Genomic DNA, 14082 nt, shown 5'->3' on the forward strand with positions numbered 1-14082 from the left:
TCTCCCCCAAGTCTGTCTGGCCATGGGCTGTAGGGAAGGATGTAAACACTCTGCAAGGCTTTCATCTAGCAAGAATATGCCCAGAGGCTCTTCTGGGAGGCAGACATGGAGAAGGGTGGGGAGAGGCCAGTCTGGTGCATTGGAACCTTTCTGCAGGCTCTGCTCCTTTTTATTTCCAAGGGGAGCAGTAATCGGACCCTCAAGAACTGGGAATATCTAGTGCAGACTCTGGCATTACAGGAATATAGCCCCTCTGGCTCAGGGTATCAATACATGCCCATGGAGCCTGCACAGACGCAGGGGCAGGGAGTGTGAAGCCATCATCTCCACAGAAGGGAATCCCATTATCAGGCCCTGTCATCTCAGAGACGCTACTGACACAGGGCACGTTTTAGAGCCTCATTAACACCCTGCGAAGAGGCCTCGCAGTGGCAGATTTGATTTAAGGTTCATTCCCAGGCTGTGATTTAAGGGAAGATTTGCTTAATGTTCTTTAACAGACTCTTCTGACTGAGAGCTTGAGTGCGGCTTAATGATGGCCTTATTCACTGGGATGGGCCAGGCAGGTGCTGGGTGACAATAACTCAGACACAGTGGGGGAAGTGCACATCCCACCAGGGTGGTTATCACGCCTAGCCCCCATGGGCTTAAGAGCACAGTCCCATCTCTGAAACAGGCCCCTGGCCACCTCTCCTCCCCTCTCCAGGAAGCAGTCAGTCAGATGTCTTTTGGCTCTTTTGGGGTAGGGGACTGGACAGGAAGGACATTTCCTGGCTCTCTTGGAGTAGACAGCTGTGTCCCTATTCTTTTAGCGGAATATAGTGGGAATCAACTACTTTCCCCTTGCCTTAGGAGATGAAGGGGAGAGCGAGGGGAAAACCAGAGAGGAATGTACCCAGCTGTGCAATAGTTAGAGCAAGGCATTTGGAAGCAGGACTCCTGAGCTCTATTCCCAGCTCTGCCAGCGACTCGACGTTGTGTGATCCCGCGTCTCTCTAACACAGAGGTGATTCTACCCCCTGCCCCTTGTGGGGGGTGAGGGAATGAGAGGTTAATGTTTATGAAGCACCTGGAGCTCCCTGGCTGAGGGGGCTATGGCAGGGCCAAGCATGCAAACACACTCTCCCAGCACACAAGAGAAGACAGCAGGCCAGAGAGGGGTTTGTCATATTTTAATGACGTTGATCTTTGGTGTTTCCCTCGTTAGCACTCAGACTCTCCCCCTACCCTCCCGCCACAAGCTTGCTGGGATGGAGAGTTACAAACGAAAAGGAAAATCACATTTTAGACTAAAAACAAAATATCAGAGCCTTGATTTCTCCACTAGAAACTACATGTACAAGGTCAAGATTTCACATGCAACACCTTACGTCACAGACCCATACCTCATGCCCTGACCTGGAGCTGGAAAATCACCCCCTCCTCGCCTCAAGGGAAATGCAGCCAGCCAATGGTGCCATGATACTGGCAGGCTTTGCCAAGATGGCTCATTCATGTTAATATTGGCACAGCTGGCGGTGTGAAGATATTGGAGTATCCTTGTGCTAACTGCATCCTTACCAGGGGGAGCCACGCCCACCTCACTCCCACACCCTGCATTTGCCCCTATTCTCTCTCCCCATCGATAGCAGCTCGGTGCTAAACTGACACTCAAAGAAAAGGTCCTCACTTCTGAGAGGCTCCTGGGTATATAAAGGATAGTGAAGCTTAAGCCTGGCTCTTTTTACTCCAGCTCTGCCCCGGGAAGACTGCAGACTGGATAGGAATAATGTTCTCTCTAGTCTCCAAAATGCTCTACCCTCCCCCTCCCTTCCCAAGGGGCACTAGGGCCATGCCATGGAGTGGGACTGTGGCCTGGAAGACTCCTCCACTCTACCAACAGAGCTGGGGCATCAAATCCAGGATATGCCCAATAGGGTTGCTTGTCTCTGGAGGACACTGCAGGGCCCTTCCCTGATATTTGTTCTTCTGCTCAATCCTTGGGGCTGGTGGCAAGCAGGGGGAAACGCTCATTTGACAAACAGTAACATTTAGAGCACTGCAGGGTTAGGGCTAAGCCCAGGGATTCCCAGTCAGCTGGGAAATTTACACAAGGCTCAGATGAGCCTTGTTAGGGATCGTTAATGTTCTCATAGAAACTGCAGCAACATGGGTGCCGGAAGCAAAGACCAAATAAAGCTTCTTCCTCCTGGGGTCCCTATAGATTTGATAGCCTCCCTTCCATTTCTGCCCCCTCCGCATAGGTACAGGTGCCCCCTCAATTACCATCATCCTATCAGAGCCACAATACCCCCACTCTTCCAGCTCCTGATCAGCTGTGAGGTACAGGTCTCTGCTTAGCAGTACAAGGGTAGCACCAAGACACAATTCATCTCTACCTGTTCCGCGACTCCCCACTGGTGCTGTCGTTACTATAGTAGTTGGTATTGTCGGGAAGATGGTTATTATTGGTTAGGTCACTGTATTCAATTGGTCCCTCAGTGTCCATAGAGGACTGGGACTGCTCTGGCAGATCCAGTCCCTCGGCTCCTTGTCCTTCACGCCTGCCAGGAGCTGTCTGCGGGCTCTGGCCATGCTCTGCCAGCTGCATAGACTCTGAAAGGATCCGTCCCTCCAGCTCGGCTGCCAGCTCACGCGAGGTGGACTGCTGCATCAAGGCACCATCAGCTCCCACGGATTCCACACCAGTCTGAGAGCTGCGGTGAATCCGGTGACTCACAATAATGTTGTTGCCAAAGCCGCCCATGGATGCCATAGTGGTGCTCTGCTCCCGCTGGACCACAGCAGTCATGCCACCCTCAGCCATCAGCCTTTGGATCCTGCTGAGGGCATCGTCCCCACTGGCTCCATATTCTGGACCTTCACCTGGAGGAGAGAACATAAGTAGTGGCTTGAGTGCACAAAACACAAGAACTATGGGACAAAGAAAACCATGCTGGCCAACTAGAACGGAGGAAGCAGAATGGTCAGATGCAGCATGGTGCACGTGGACTAGGACAGGTCAGCGACAAGGCACACTAGCTCCTCTGCAGATGTGCAGGGTTTGCGCCAGACAGACCCTGGAGTTTTAACTTTTATTCAAGTGCCAAACAAGAGAAATTCAACTCTGAGACCACACCATCCTGCAGAGAAGAACATCTGCCCAAGCCACAGGCCCCCAAAGCCGCCAGCCCATAGGACAGAGGACTGAACAATCCCTGCCAGCCAGCATTAGGGATGGGTAACGCTGCCTTGTCTAAAGGCCCCTAAGGGTGGGACACTTGAGGTAAAGCTCCTCAAAAAGCCACGGGTAAGTGTGTCCATGGTATCTACATCCTCAATAACCCACACCCTGCACATGCTACTCCTCTTCCCCGCTACACCAGGGAGGGGAGCAGTCACCCCCCCTCACCCCCAGAGCACTGTGAGTCAAACTCCCCTATTGTGCTCCACCTAATCTAGAAAATATCCCATAGTGGCAGGTCCTGTTTCCTGAGGGTCAGTGCACCAGCCGTGAGCTCACAGGCTGCAATAGGTCCCAGGCCAGCAGACCGGCCCCCGGGCAGACCCTGCCCCCTCTAAGGCCATGGAGACCAAAAGACAGACTGTGCAGCACGTCTGGTGGGCAACAAGCTGCTAAGCACAGCACAGCCTCCCCCTCGCGCGGCTGCATTCTGCACGAGCTGCAGCACAGGAGTGTTTCCCAATGAAAGAGAGGCAACAAGACCCATCCCAGAGCCGGCTGGCAAAGAGTCCTGGAGGCCCTTCTCTACCACATGTTCACACCCACCCTGGGCTCCCGCAGGCTCTAGCAAAGAGAAACAGCATCCCTGAGACACACAGCAGAGTCTGAGGGGAAGCTCTTATCAAGCCATGCAGGTGTCGAGTGAAAAGGTCACAGAGACAGGGAGTTTCTTCCCAGCTCTGAGAAAGGTCAGCGAGTCCCCAGGACCCCGAGGGGAAGAGCACAGCTCAGCATGCACTGCAATAAACCAAATGCTTTGCCAAGTGGCGAGAGGGGCTAAGAACTCACCTCTAGTGCCCTTCCTCCCTTACCCCACCAAGAATCTTCCAGATCGGGTCCCCCAGCCCCCTCCAATCAGAGGGAGAGGCCAGGGTTGGAATGGATAACGATCCATTGCTATGTGCACAGAGCAATCACAAAGCAAGATCTGTGCCTGCAGATCACCACAGCAGAAAAGACTCAACAGTCTAAGCATATGCTCTATGGAGAAAAAAATCCTACAAGAAATAAAGCCTAGCAAGAAGAAAAAGTAGTCACCAGTGCAGACAGGTCTGGCCCCTGATCCTCTCACTCCATTAGCAGTAAACCTCATCCACACTGTGCAGGGAAAGCTTCTGATTCACTGGAATGGGTTAGAATCATTCCGCAGAGGGATGCAGTAGCCTTCCTGATTCTTATTAAAGAGATAAATCTCACTCCCAGCTCTGGACTGATTAGAACAGAGGAGAAAGGAGCCAGCTTCTCTGGCACCAGGGGAAAGAATACAAATATGAGCAAGACAATAGGGAGTGTGTGTTTGTGTGGGGGGGGCCACGGGTATTTAAAAACCAACAAAACACTGAACTAGAGGGCAAAATTGGCCCTGCTCCTGGCAGTGGCTTGGATAACATTGCTACAATGAGGGAGCAGAGAGAGATTCATCCTGGTCCACACACAATTTTTGTACCATTGTAACTATTTTGATCAGAGTGGTAACGTTTCTTTTTTTAAACCCTGTTACGCTAATACAGCCTGCCAGATTTTACTATTCATGGCACCAACATGAAGAGCTGGGCACTTCATAGACAGAAACAATTACCAGATCCCTGCCCCATAGAGCTTACACTACTAGGCAATACACAGACTAAAGCAGTGGGGGATGGGATGCAGCAACAAGCAGGACTGGATGGGCAGGCTGAGCGCCTGGCTTGGTTTGGCAGTTTCACTTTGGAGGGATGGATGCTGTAATTTACTGACATTACTCTGAGGAGGAAGGTCTGGTTTGTAGAGGAGAGGGTGGAGGATGCAGATAGGTGGCTGCACAGAGTAAGGCGCAGAGCTGATAGAGTGAGAGGATGACAATAAGGGAAGTCTGGGTGAGGAGGAATCAAGCGCAGAGAGGCAGACAGGCTGTGCAGCGCTATGAAGAGAAGGAGGAGCCTGCGTATGATATATGACCGATGGGAACTAGTGTTTGGACTAGCAGGGCCAGATGTGGTAAGAGCAGCAGCAGGGAAGATAATCTTTGTGGCAGCATTCCAGGGAACATCTGGGAGGCCAGAGAGGAGGCAACCACAAGAATCAGGGACCCAACAAGGGTTCTAGCCATGGGGACAGAGATGAGGAAGTAATTTTGAAGATGCTGCGAAGGAAGAAGGGCAGGAATTAGAGACTGCATCAATGTGGGAGAGATGGAGGTGAGAACAATGCTGAGGCTTGAGCTTGCTGGGCAGAATGTCATCAGAAAGAACCTTACAATGGAATTCCAGCCTCACAGGGCAGAGATGCTGGTTATTTCAGCTAGGCATTAACCTCTCTTCCTGCATTGCACTGGGGAATGACTGGAGAAGTGAGACAGACACACACACGGACAGGAACCATACAGGAGCACGCTAGCCACAGAAATGAAATACAAGGTTGTGGGCAAAGCTGAATCAGGTGGTTAGCAGCTCTGAATTCTTCCTTTCTGGAGGCAAGTGAAAACCAGGAGAGCCCCAGGGCAGGTTGTGGGGGACCCATATCTTACTGCTGCAGCATGGGTGTGGATTTTGGGGGCATGGATGGTGAAGTTCTGAATCCCATGGATTGGTCTGGATGGGCCTAGGGCATCTGCCTAGGGCAATGGTTTTCAAACTTTTTTCATTTGCAGACCCCTAAAAGATTTTGAATAGAGGTACAGACCCCTTTGATCTTAGACAGTCTGCAGATCCCCAGGGGTCCACTGACCACAGGTTGAAAACCATTGTTCTAAGGCCATGACAACCTTTCGCGGACCCCTTAGACATAGTCTGGGGACCCCCATAGGGGGTCCGCGAACCACAGATTGAAAACCACTAGTGTAGGGAATGCTCTCCAGGACCATGGGAAGCAGAGGTGCTTGAAAAGGGCAGAACATTCTGGGGCAGAGTTTATTTTGGTTGAATTATATGTTTTTACTTCTGAGGTGTTGTGGCCAAAGGCTCCTGGAAGCTAAACATCAGCCCAACTGAAAATGAGACTTTTAGCACCAGTCTGGCCCAGTGACCAAGATCCCAGAACAATTATTATAAGGAGCCCCCAATAAACCAGCCCCTCCATCACTAAAGAGGCAATGAAAACACAACAATGCCTCCTAAGAGGGTACATGGAGCACTAGTGTATGTAAGGCAAAGATGCAGGCCCTCAGGAGAGAAGGTACTTCCTTTCATCCTGACAGGACCCTATACAGGGCAGCAGACACGGACCCTCAGCTGCTGCAGGCTGGGAGGATATTCCACCTAATGACTGATCACAGTGCATACTCTTGGGACCAGAGTGCAGCTCACAAGTCTAACCCTCACAGCAGTCACGCTGCTGTCTACAACTGCTTTTCAAGGGCAGCCACATGTAAAGTGCATTGCACTAATCGAGCCGAGATTGCATGGGTGCAGGTCACCACAGTACAGAGGGTATCTTCAAGAGAGATTAAATCCCAAGTGAAGAAAGTTTCTTCTAACCACCACCAAGACATGAAATTCTATGTTCAGCTCTTGGTGGCCATTCTCACAGCATCTACCTAGCTGCCTGGGGCAAACGGTAAAGGGAGGACATTCATTGAGCAAGCAAGTTCCTCCAGACATTTCCCCCCGTCTCTGGGCAACACTCCCACCTTTTAGAGATATAGCTTCGGTCAGCATCTCATCCACTGCTAGACAGAGACTGAATGGCTTTGGTAAGAATATCAGGAGCATACTGATCACAATTCAGACCACATGTGAATAACAGTCCTTTGTTACTAAGTATCTGGCAATGCTGGAAATATAAAGCATTAGAAATCCAGAGTATTGGTTAGGGGCATGCAAACCAGTTCCTAACATTAGAGGCTGTAAATACCTGGTATTCTGCCCCCCCCATGCATACCCTGGGGCTACAAGTCAGCCAGGATTGTCAGCTGGCACAGGCACCAACTTTCTGATTGCCCTGGGGGTGCTCGACCCGTGCTTCGCCCCAGGCCCTGCCCCCACCCCACCCCTTTCCCCAAGGCCCCCACCCCACCACACTTCGCTTCTTCCTGGCTCCACTCCTCCCTTTTCTGCTGATCTTCTTCTGGTGGGCAGGAGATGCCGGGGAGGAAGGGGGCGCAGCTGATCAGTGGCGCCCACCAATGAGCGCTGAGCACTTTTTTTCCCCCATGGGTGCTCCGGAGCTGGAGCACCCATGGAGTCGGCACCTATGTCAGCTGGTACTCCTGCCTCTGACACGCTCAGACGTTAATAGCAAGTGCTGAATATGAGCACTCCCTGCAAGCAGCCTTCAGGCAGATCCTGCCATACCACCTTTAACTCCCCCCCCCCCGCCCTTTAATTCAGATCATGTGCTTCACTAAGCTACGGCTGGAGTGGAATTCCGGGGTTTGAGGCAGTTGCCTGCTCAGAGAACAAGGGCTGATTCCTCAACAGCAGGCCCTGCTGCTCAGCAATTTATCACATCAGGAGCGATCCTATTAAGAAACCCGAAAGTGCAGAGAAATGAGTGCTAGAGCTTCTAAAAAAAGGCCAGTGGGGACTGGCCTGCAATATCATTGCTGCGCCCACTGGCTTGGTCACTCCAGTCTCTTACCACATACAGCTGAGCAGCGCATCTTGCGCTTTCCTTGGTCCAGCTTGTTACTTTTCTTTCTCCCTCCTCTCAAATGTATAGCAATTGCCTCAGCTAAGAGGCAGCAGAGAGTGTCTCACACAGTCTGTCTCATCAGTTGGATAAGATCAGGACAGCAGGGAGGGAAAGCGGGGCTGGCGATTGGGTGTCTCACTACGTCTTACATCTCTTTCAGGCTCCACTGGGGTTTTGGCTGGTGCTCAGTGTGAGCAGAGAGCTAGTATAAGAGGAATGAGCTAAGTGACAGGTCAATCCACTTTTCCATTAAGAGGCTGTTTGCTCTCTCCTCACCTTTAAAGCTCAACAAATGCATTGAGACCTCCTGGACCCTGCAAGGGCCCTCACGCACACTGCTCAGAGGGCGGTCTGGAGGTCTGGGTCCTGCAGCTGACCCCTACATTGCCTTTCTTAGGAGGGCTGAGTCAGCCAGCTCAGCAGAATGCAGATTTCTCACGGATACTAGTATGACACGCACAAGTAACATACTCCCTTTTGTTTCTCGATGGGACATGACCCTGTGACTCCCCAAAGGTGAGTCTTTCTGAAACGGTCTCTGCTGCACTAGGTCTTGGGAACATTGTCCCCATGGCACCCCTTTCTTGAGTGCTGGTGAATTTTCCACAGTGCTAAGCATCTCCTGAGAAAAATGTCTGCATGATCCCAAGCCCTTCCTTGTGGAACACGGTGCTCTTTACTAACAGCTCTCCTCAGAATACCGGGACAACTGGCATAGCAGATGGCTTTAGCTAATGTTCACATTGCAGCAAAATGGTCTAGTCCAGGAGACAATGGCAATTCTTTGTGGGCCAGAAAAGCAGCAAAGACCCCACATCACACCAGAGGCAGAGAATTCAGATTAGCAGGCAGCCAGCTCCGCAAGTGAGGGTACTGAGTGGAATGTGAATGTGGACGTATCACACAAAGAAGGAACAGCTGCTCATCTTCCACCTGGGTTGCTCCAATGTCAGAATTCATCTTGCAGCGAAACTGACCTTGAAACACCTGAACTGCTTTGCCATTCACCTGGGATAGGGATAAACCAACTCCACTCAGTCAGGCACAGAACAGGATCACTGAGCCCAGCAAATAGCCCAAACCCAGCAGGCTGGGACTCCTTCAAGGAATGCAAACATTAAACAGAGCTGCCCATAGCATCTAAGTTGTAAGGAACTTCCCAAGCGTCCAAAAGATTCCTATTCCTATTCCAAAACAAATGCAAAGCCATAGGCAGAGCTTATAGATACTTATCCCAAAGAGTAGGGGATTCATAGAATATCAGAGTTGGAAGGGACCTCAGGAGGTCATCTAGTCCAACCCCCTGCTCAAAGTAGGACCAATCCCCAATTAAATCATCCCAGCCAGGGCTTTGTCAAGCCTGACCTTAAAAACTTCTAAGGAAGGAGATTCTACCACCTCCCTAGATAACGCATTCCAGTGTTTTACCACCCTCCTAGAGAAAAAGTTTTTCCTAATATCCAACCTAAACCTCCCCCACTGCAACTTGAGACCATTACTCCTTGTCCTGTCCTCTTCTACCACTCAGAATAGTCTAGAACCATCCTCTCTGGAACCACCTCTCAGGTAGTTGAAAGCAGCTATCAAATCCCCCCTCATTCTTCTCTTCTGCAGACTAAACAATCCCAGTTCCCTCAGCCTCTCCTCATAAGTGATGTGTTCCAGTCCCCTAATCATTTTTGTTGCCCTTCGCTGGACTCCCTCCAATTTATCCACATCTTTCTTGTAGTGTGGGGCCCAAAACTGGACACAGTACTCCAGATGAGGCCTCACCAATGTCAAATAGAGGGGGACGATCACGTCCCTTGATCTGCTCACTATGCCCCTACTTATACATCCCAAAATGCCATTGGCCTTCTTGGCAACAAGGGCACACTGCTGACTCATATCCAGCTTCTCGTCCACTGTCACCCCTAGGTCCTTTTCCGCAGAACTGCTGCCTAGCCATTCGGTCCCTAGTCTGTAGCTGTGCATTGGGTTCTTCCGTCCTAAGTGAAGGACCCTGCACTTATCCTTATTGAACCTCATCAGATTTCTTTTGGTCCAATCCTCCAATTTGTCTAGGTCCCTCTGTATCCTATCCCTGCCCTCTAGCGTATCTACCACTCCTCCCAGTTTAGTATCATCCGCAAATTTGCTGAGAGTGCAATCCACACCATCCTCCAGATCATTTATGAAGATATTGAACAAAACCGGCCCCAGGACCGACCCCTGGGGCACTCCACTTGACACCGGCTGCCAACTAGACATGGAGCCATTGATCACTACCCGTTGAGCCCGACAATCTAGCCAACTTTCTACCCACCTTATAGTGCATTCATCCAGCCCATACTACTTTAACTTGCTGACAAGAATACTGTGGGAGACCGTGTCAAAAGCTTTGCTAAAGTCAAGAAACAATACATCCACTGCTTTCCCTTCATCCACAGAACCAGTAATCTCATCATAGAAGGCGATTAGATTAGTCAGGCATGACCTTCCCTTGGTGAATCCATGCTGACTGTTCCTGATCACTTTCCTCTCATGTAAGTGCTTCAGGATTGATTCTTTGAGGACCTGCTTCATGATTTTTCCGGGGACTGAGGTGAGGCTGACTGGCCTGTAGTTCCCAGGATCCTCCTTCTTCCCTTTTTTAAAGATTGGCACTACATTAGCCTTTTTCCAGTCATCCGGGACTTCCCCCGTTCGCCACGAGTTTTCAAAGATAATGGCCAATGGCTCTGCAATCACAGCCGCCAATTCCTTTAGCACTCTCGGATGCAACTCGTCTGGCTCCATGGACTTGTGCACGTCCAGCTTTTCTAAATAGTCCCTAACCACCTCTTTCTCCACAGAGGGCTGGCCATCTATTCCCCATGTTGTGATGCCCAGCGCAGCAGTCTGGGAGCTGACCTTGTTCGTGAAGACAGAGGCAAAAAAAGCATTGAGTACATTAGCTTTTTCCACATCCTCTGTCACTAGGTTGCCTCCCTCAATCAGATTCCAGTCTGTGCAGCTGGCCCCAATACCATATTAGTGAGTATGGCAGAATCATCCTCCCCAGTGGTTGGAAACCAACTCAGATGTCCTCTGCCAGGCTGCTCTAGGAAGAGGAGAATTTTGTTTGGAGTAGCAAGACTACAAATTGGGAATGTATAATGACTCCAGTAGAGCCAAGAGACAGCAGGCAGGAATTATATAGCTAGCACTTTCCACAGGACATACAAAAGGTGCGACGTTTATATTCCTGGGTGCAGAGATGGCAACATAACACATGATTAGCAGGGACCCAATGGGCAGCAGGGCTTGGATTGGGCTGATTTGTGGCAGCCTGGCATACTGGCACCTCCCTTCAGGTGTTATTTTGTTCTCCAAAATCTCAACTCTCCTTTTTAAAAGAAAGTCAGTCTTTAGCTGTTATGGTTGTGAGCCTCAACAATGGGAGCCAAACGTAAATGATGGACAGATGTCTATTAAATGAGTCTGCTGAGAACATGGAACAATAGCTCAGAGCCCCTTTAACTCAGATGATCAAGAATAATTCCAATGTCGACATCTCACGTAAGAAAGGAACAGGAAGGTCACAGTTCTGCACAATCTATTGTGAGAGATGTCTCATTTTGGTACCATATAGGATACTGCCACTTATTTTTCCACAAGCCCAAGGATTTAAATCAATATTGGAAGGTTTTCGAAAAGCTCTACTCTAGGAAATATTTTGGGAAGTTCTGTGGCCAGTGCTATACAGGAGGTCAGACCAGATGATCACAATGGTCCTGTCTTGTCTTAGAATCTATTAATTGACTCTATCAGGGCCCATGGCCACATTCAAGCTCCACTGAAGGGTAACTAAGCTCACGGAGCAGGCACAGTTCTTTTGATCATTAGCACAAACTACTCAGCAGTGAATAGCCAAAATGAGACACAAGGGTGGAATTTATTTGGTGGGAAGATCTGAGCATACCATCACCATTTCTCATCCACGGTTTGACCTCTTGGAGGGAAGGGAAATGGACAGGGAACCACAAAGGATCTGATGTATATGCCACTCAAACAATCTACCCTCTCTAGCTAGCCCTTTTCATCAGAGGATCTCTTACAAACAGTAACTGAATTCACAACACCACATCTGACTATGGTACTACAGTGACATAGCCCCAGTCCTAGACATGGCCTTAGATGTGTGTGCTCTCTGCAAGCACTGCTGAGGTCTTTACAGGATGCTTCACTTACTCCAGGATCCAGGGTCCTGCTGGAATGTTTCAGGCATATGCAACATCACTTGGCTATTTGCAGCTTGTGAGGCTCAGCATATACTAGCCCAGTGCAACTTCCAGGCTTTATTTTTAGAAACAACACCTCTAAGGGCCCAGGTCATATAGCTATTTGTACTAGGCTGTAAAACAGGCTGGGCGGATTACAATCAAATCAGAGAGACCAGAAGCTGCACATGCATGAGCACAGTCATCCTGCCCTGGTCTCCCAAGAGGGACAAGGTGACCTACTGATAACAAATCTTCTCATTTTTAGGATACTATGCGCTCATACTGCACTTATCTGCTCAATGGATATTAAAGTGTCTGTATTACAACCCCCCAAACACAGGCAGATGCTGGGAGTTGGGATGATAAACACCACTCTCCAGAGTCCCATCAGGGGTTTGTTTTGTTTAACGTTAATGTAGTGATCAGAAAAGAGAGGGACAGATATATATATGTTGTTAAGGGCAGGCAGGCTAGTTGCACAAGCTCCACTCACTCAGCTCTGCCAACGCTTCTCAAGCTCAACCCGTAGCACCTCTCCTTTAATATTCCAGTCCTGGGCTTCTCCTGATAAACACTGCCAGTTTGGCCAAATTGTGTTGATTCAGTGATGTGTACAAATGTCAATTAGGGACTAAGATGGAACGCATCAAACTCATGTCATTTCTGACATGGTCTGGATTAGCAATCACGTTTCCTAAAGGTTGGTGTGTTGGGAGGTCCTCCTTGTTTCTAATTTTAGAGATTTAATTTGGCCATTAGGCAATCAAGACCCTCCCCACTGCATCTCTCCATTTGCAGGGAAACTGAGCAAAGTAAATACCAATGTTTAACAAAGACTCCGTGTTAGAGCCCAATCGGAATTACTCTTACATCTGTTAACTTAAAAGGAAGCAGGAAACAGACACATTTTTCAGGAGTCAAAGCATCTTTCAAATATTTCTTAGTGCCTTTCTCACAGCCTTTCACCCAAACTTGTGTCTCTCTGGCTCATGCATGCTTCACAGGGGACACAGTTCACAAGGCAGTGATTAACTAACGGAAAAGGCAACATGTGCACTAGAGGGATTTGCTTCTAATAAATTCACTCCCTGTACATTCATTCTTCTGAAGCAAGCACAAAGACCATCAGAAAGGCAAAGCGTCTGCAGAGCTTAGCAGGGAGAGAAGGAGACTGTATTTACATAGAGAGAAAACTTAATTAGATTTCTGATGCTACATTGCATATTTCTTTCCACAGAAAGTATATATCTGGGAGAGCACCATGACATGGAATTCCCCACACCAGGAGAGGGGACAGCAGGTGGTCCAGAAAGCCACTCGTTTGTTTCCAAAGGAGCTGCAATGTACACTTGCTTTTTTTCTCTCTCATTATGAAGCTGGTCACTAAACATTTTCCTTGGTGCTGCCCAGACTCACATCTGTTTCATCCATCGTGCTGAGTTCTTCCCATAGTAATACTAAGCCCTTATATAGTGTTTTACATCTTCAGAGCTCAACACAAAACCACAAATTAATTCTCACAACCCACTCTTGAGGTACTCCAGTGAAGTTTATCCCCATTTTACAGACAGATTAAATAACATACTCAAGGTCACATACTGAGGTAGTGGTAGCACTGGGATTCATGTTTAGGAGCTCCTGGTTTCTAGCCCTGTGATCTTACCATTGGACAACGCTGTTTCCCTTTTAAAATCGCATCAGAAACTCAGAATGGTTGAAGATTTTGGCAGATGCAGAAAACAAGAAAGCCATCAAAAAGGCATTAAGACATCTGAACAGCCCAGTGCAATGTGCAGCTCCGTTAGTGCCAGACACAGCGGGAGCATTAAGGTGGACTGGCTGATGACAGCCTGACCCTGTTCTGGGCAGGGTTAGATGATACAGTGGGATAAAACTGGCGGCCACTCTACACCAGTGCTTCCAATATTTCCAGCACAAATGGAGCTACAGCAAACACAGGGTCTTCAGCACAGATGCAGCCCTAAAGCGTAAGATGCTTCCGCT

General features: G+C 49.2%; 1 protein-coding gene across 4 annotated transcripts in view; it reads right to left on the minus strand.

Moving 5' to 3' along the window:
- Nucleotides 1-1155: 1155 nt before the first annotated feature.
- Nucleotides 1156-14082, minus strand: part of AMBRA1 (autophagy and beclin 1 regulator 1) — a 199969-nt gene continuing 187042 nt past the window's right edge. For all 4 annotated transcript variants that reach the window (XM_084631220.1, XM_084631221.1, XM_084631219.1 and 1 more), the window contains one exon: nucleotides 1156-2865. In XM_084631220.1, the coding sequence (XP_084487346.1) occupies nucleotides 2375-2865 (491 nt within the window). In that variant the 3' untranslated portion in view covers nucleotides 1156-2374. The remainder of the gene's footprint in view (nucleotides 2866-14082) is intronic.

The sequence above is a fragment of the Lepidochelys olivacea genome, assembly GCF_965140295.1.
Source record: "Lepidochelys olivacea isolate rLepOli2 genome assembly, chromosome: 6".
In the NCBI taxonomy this organism is placed as follows: domain Eukaryota; kingdom Metazoa; phylum Chordata; order Testudines; family Cheloniidae; genus Lepidochelys; species Lepidochelys olivacea.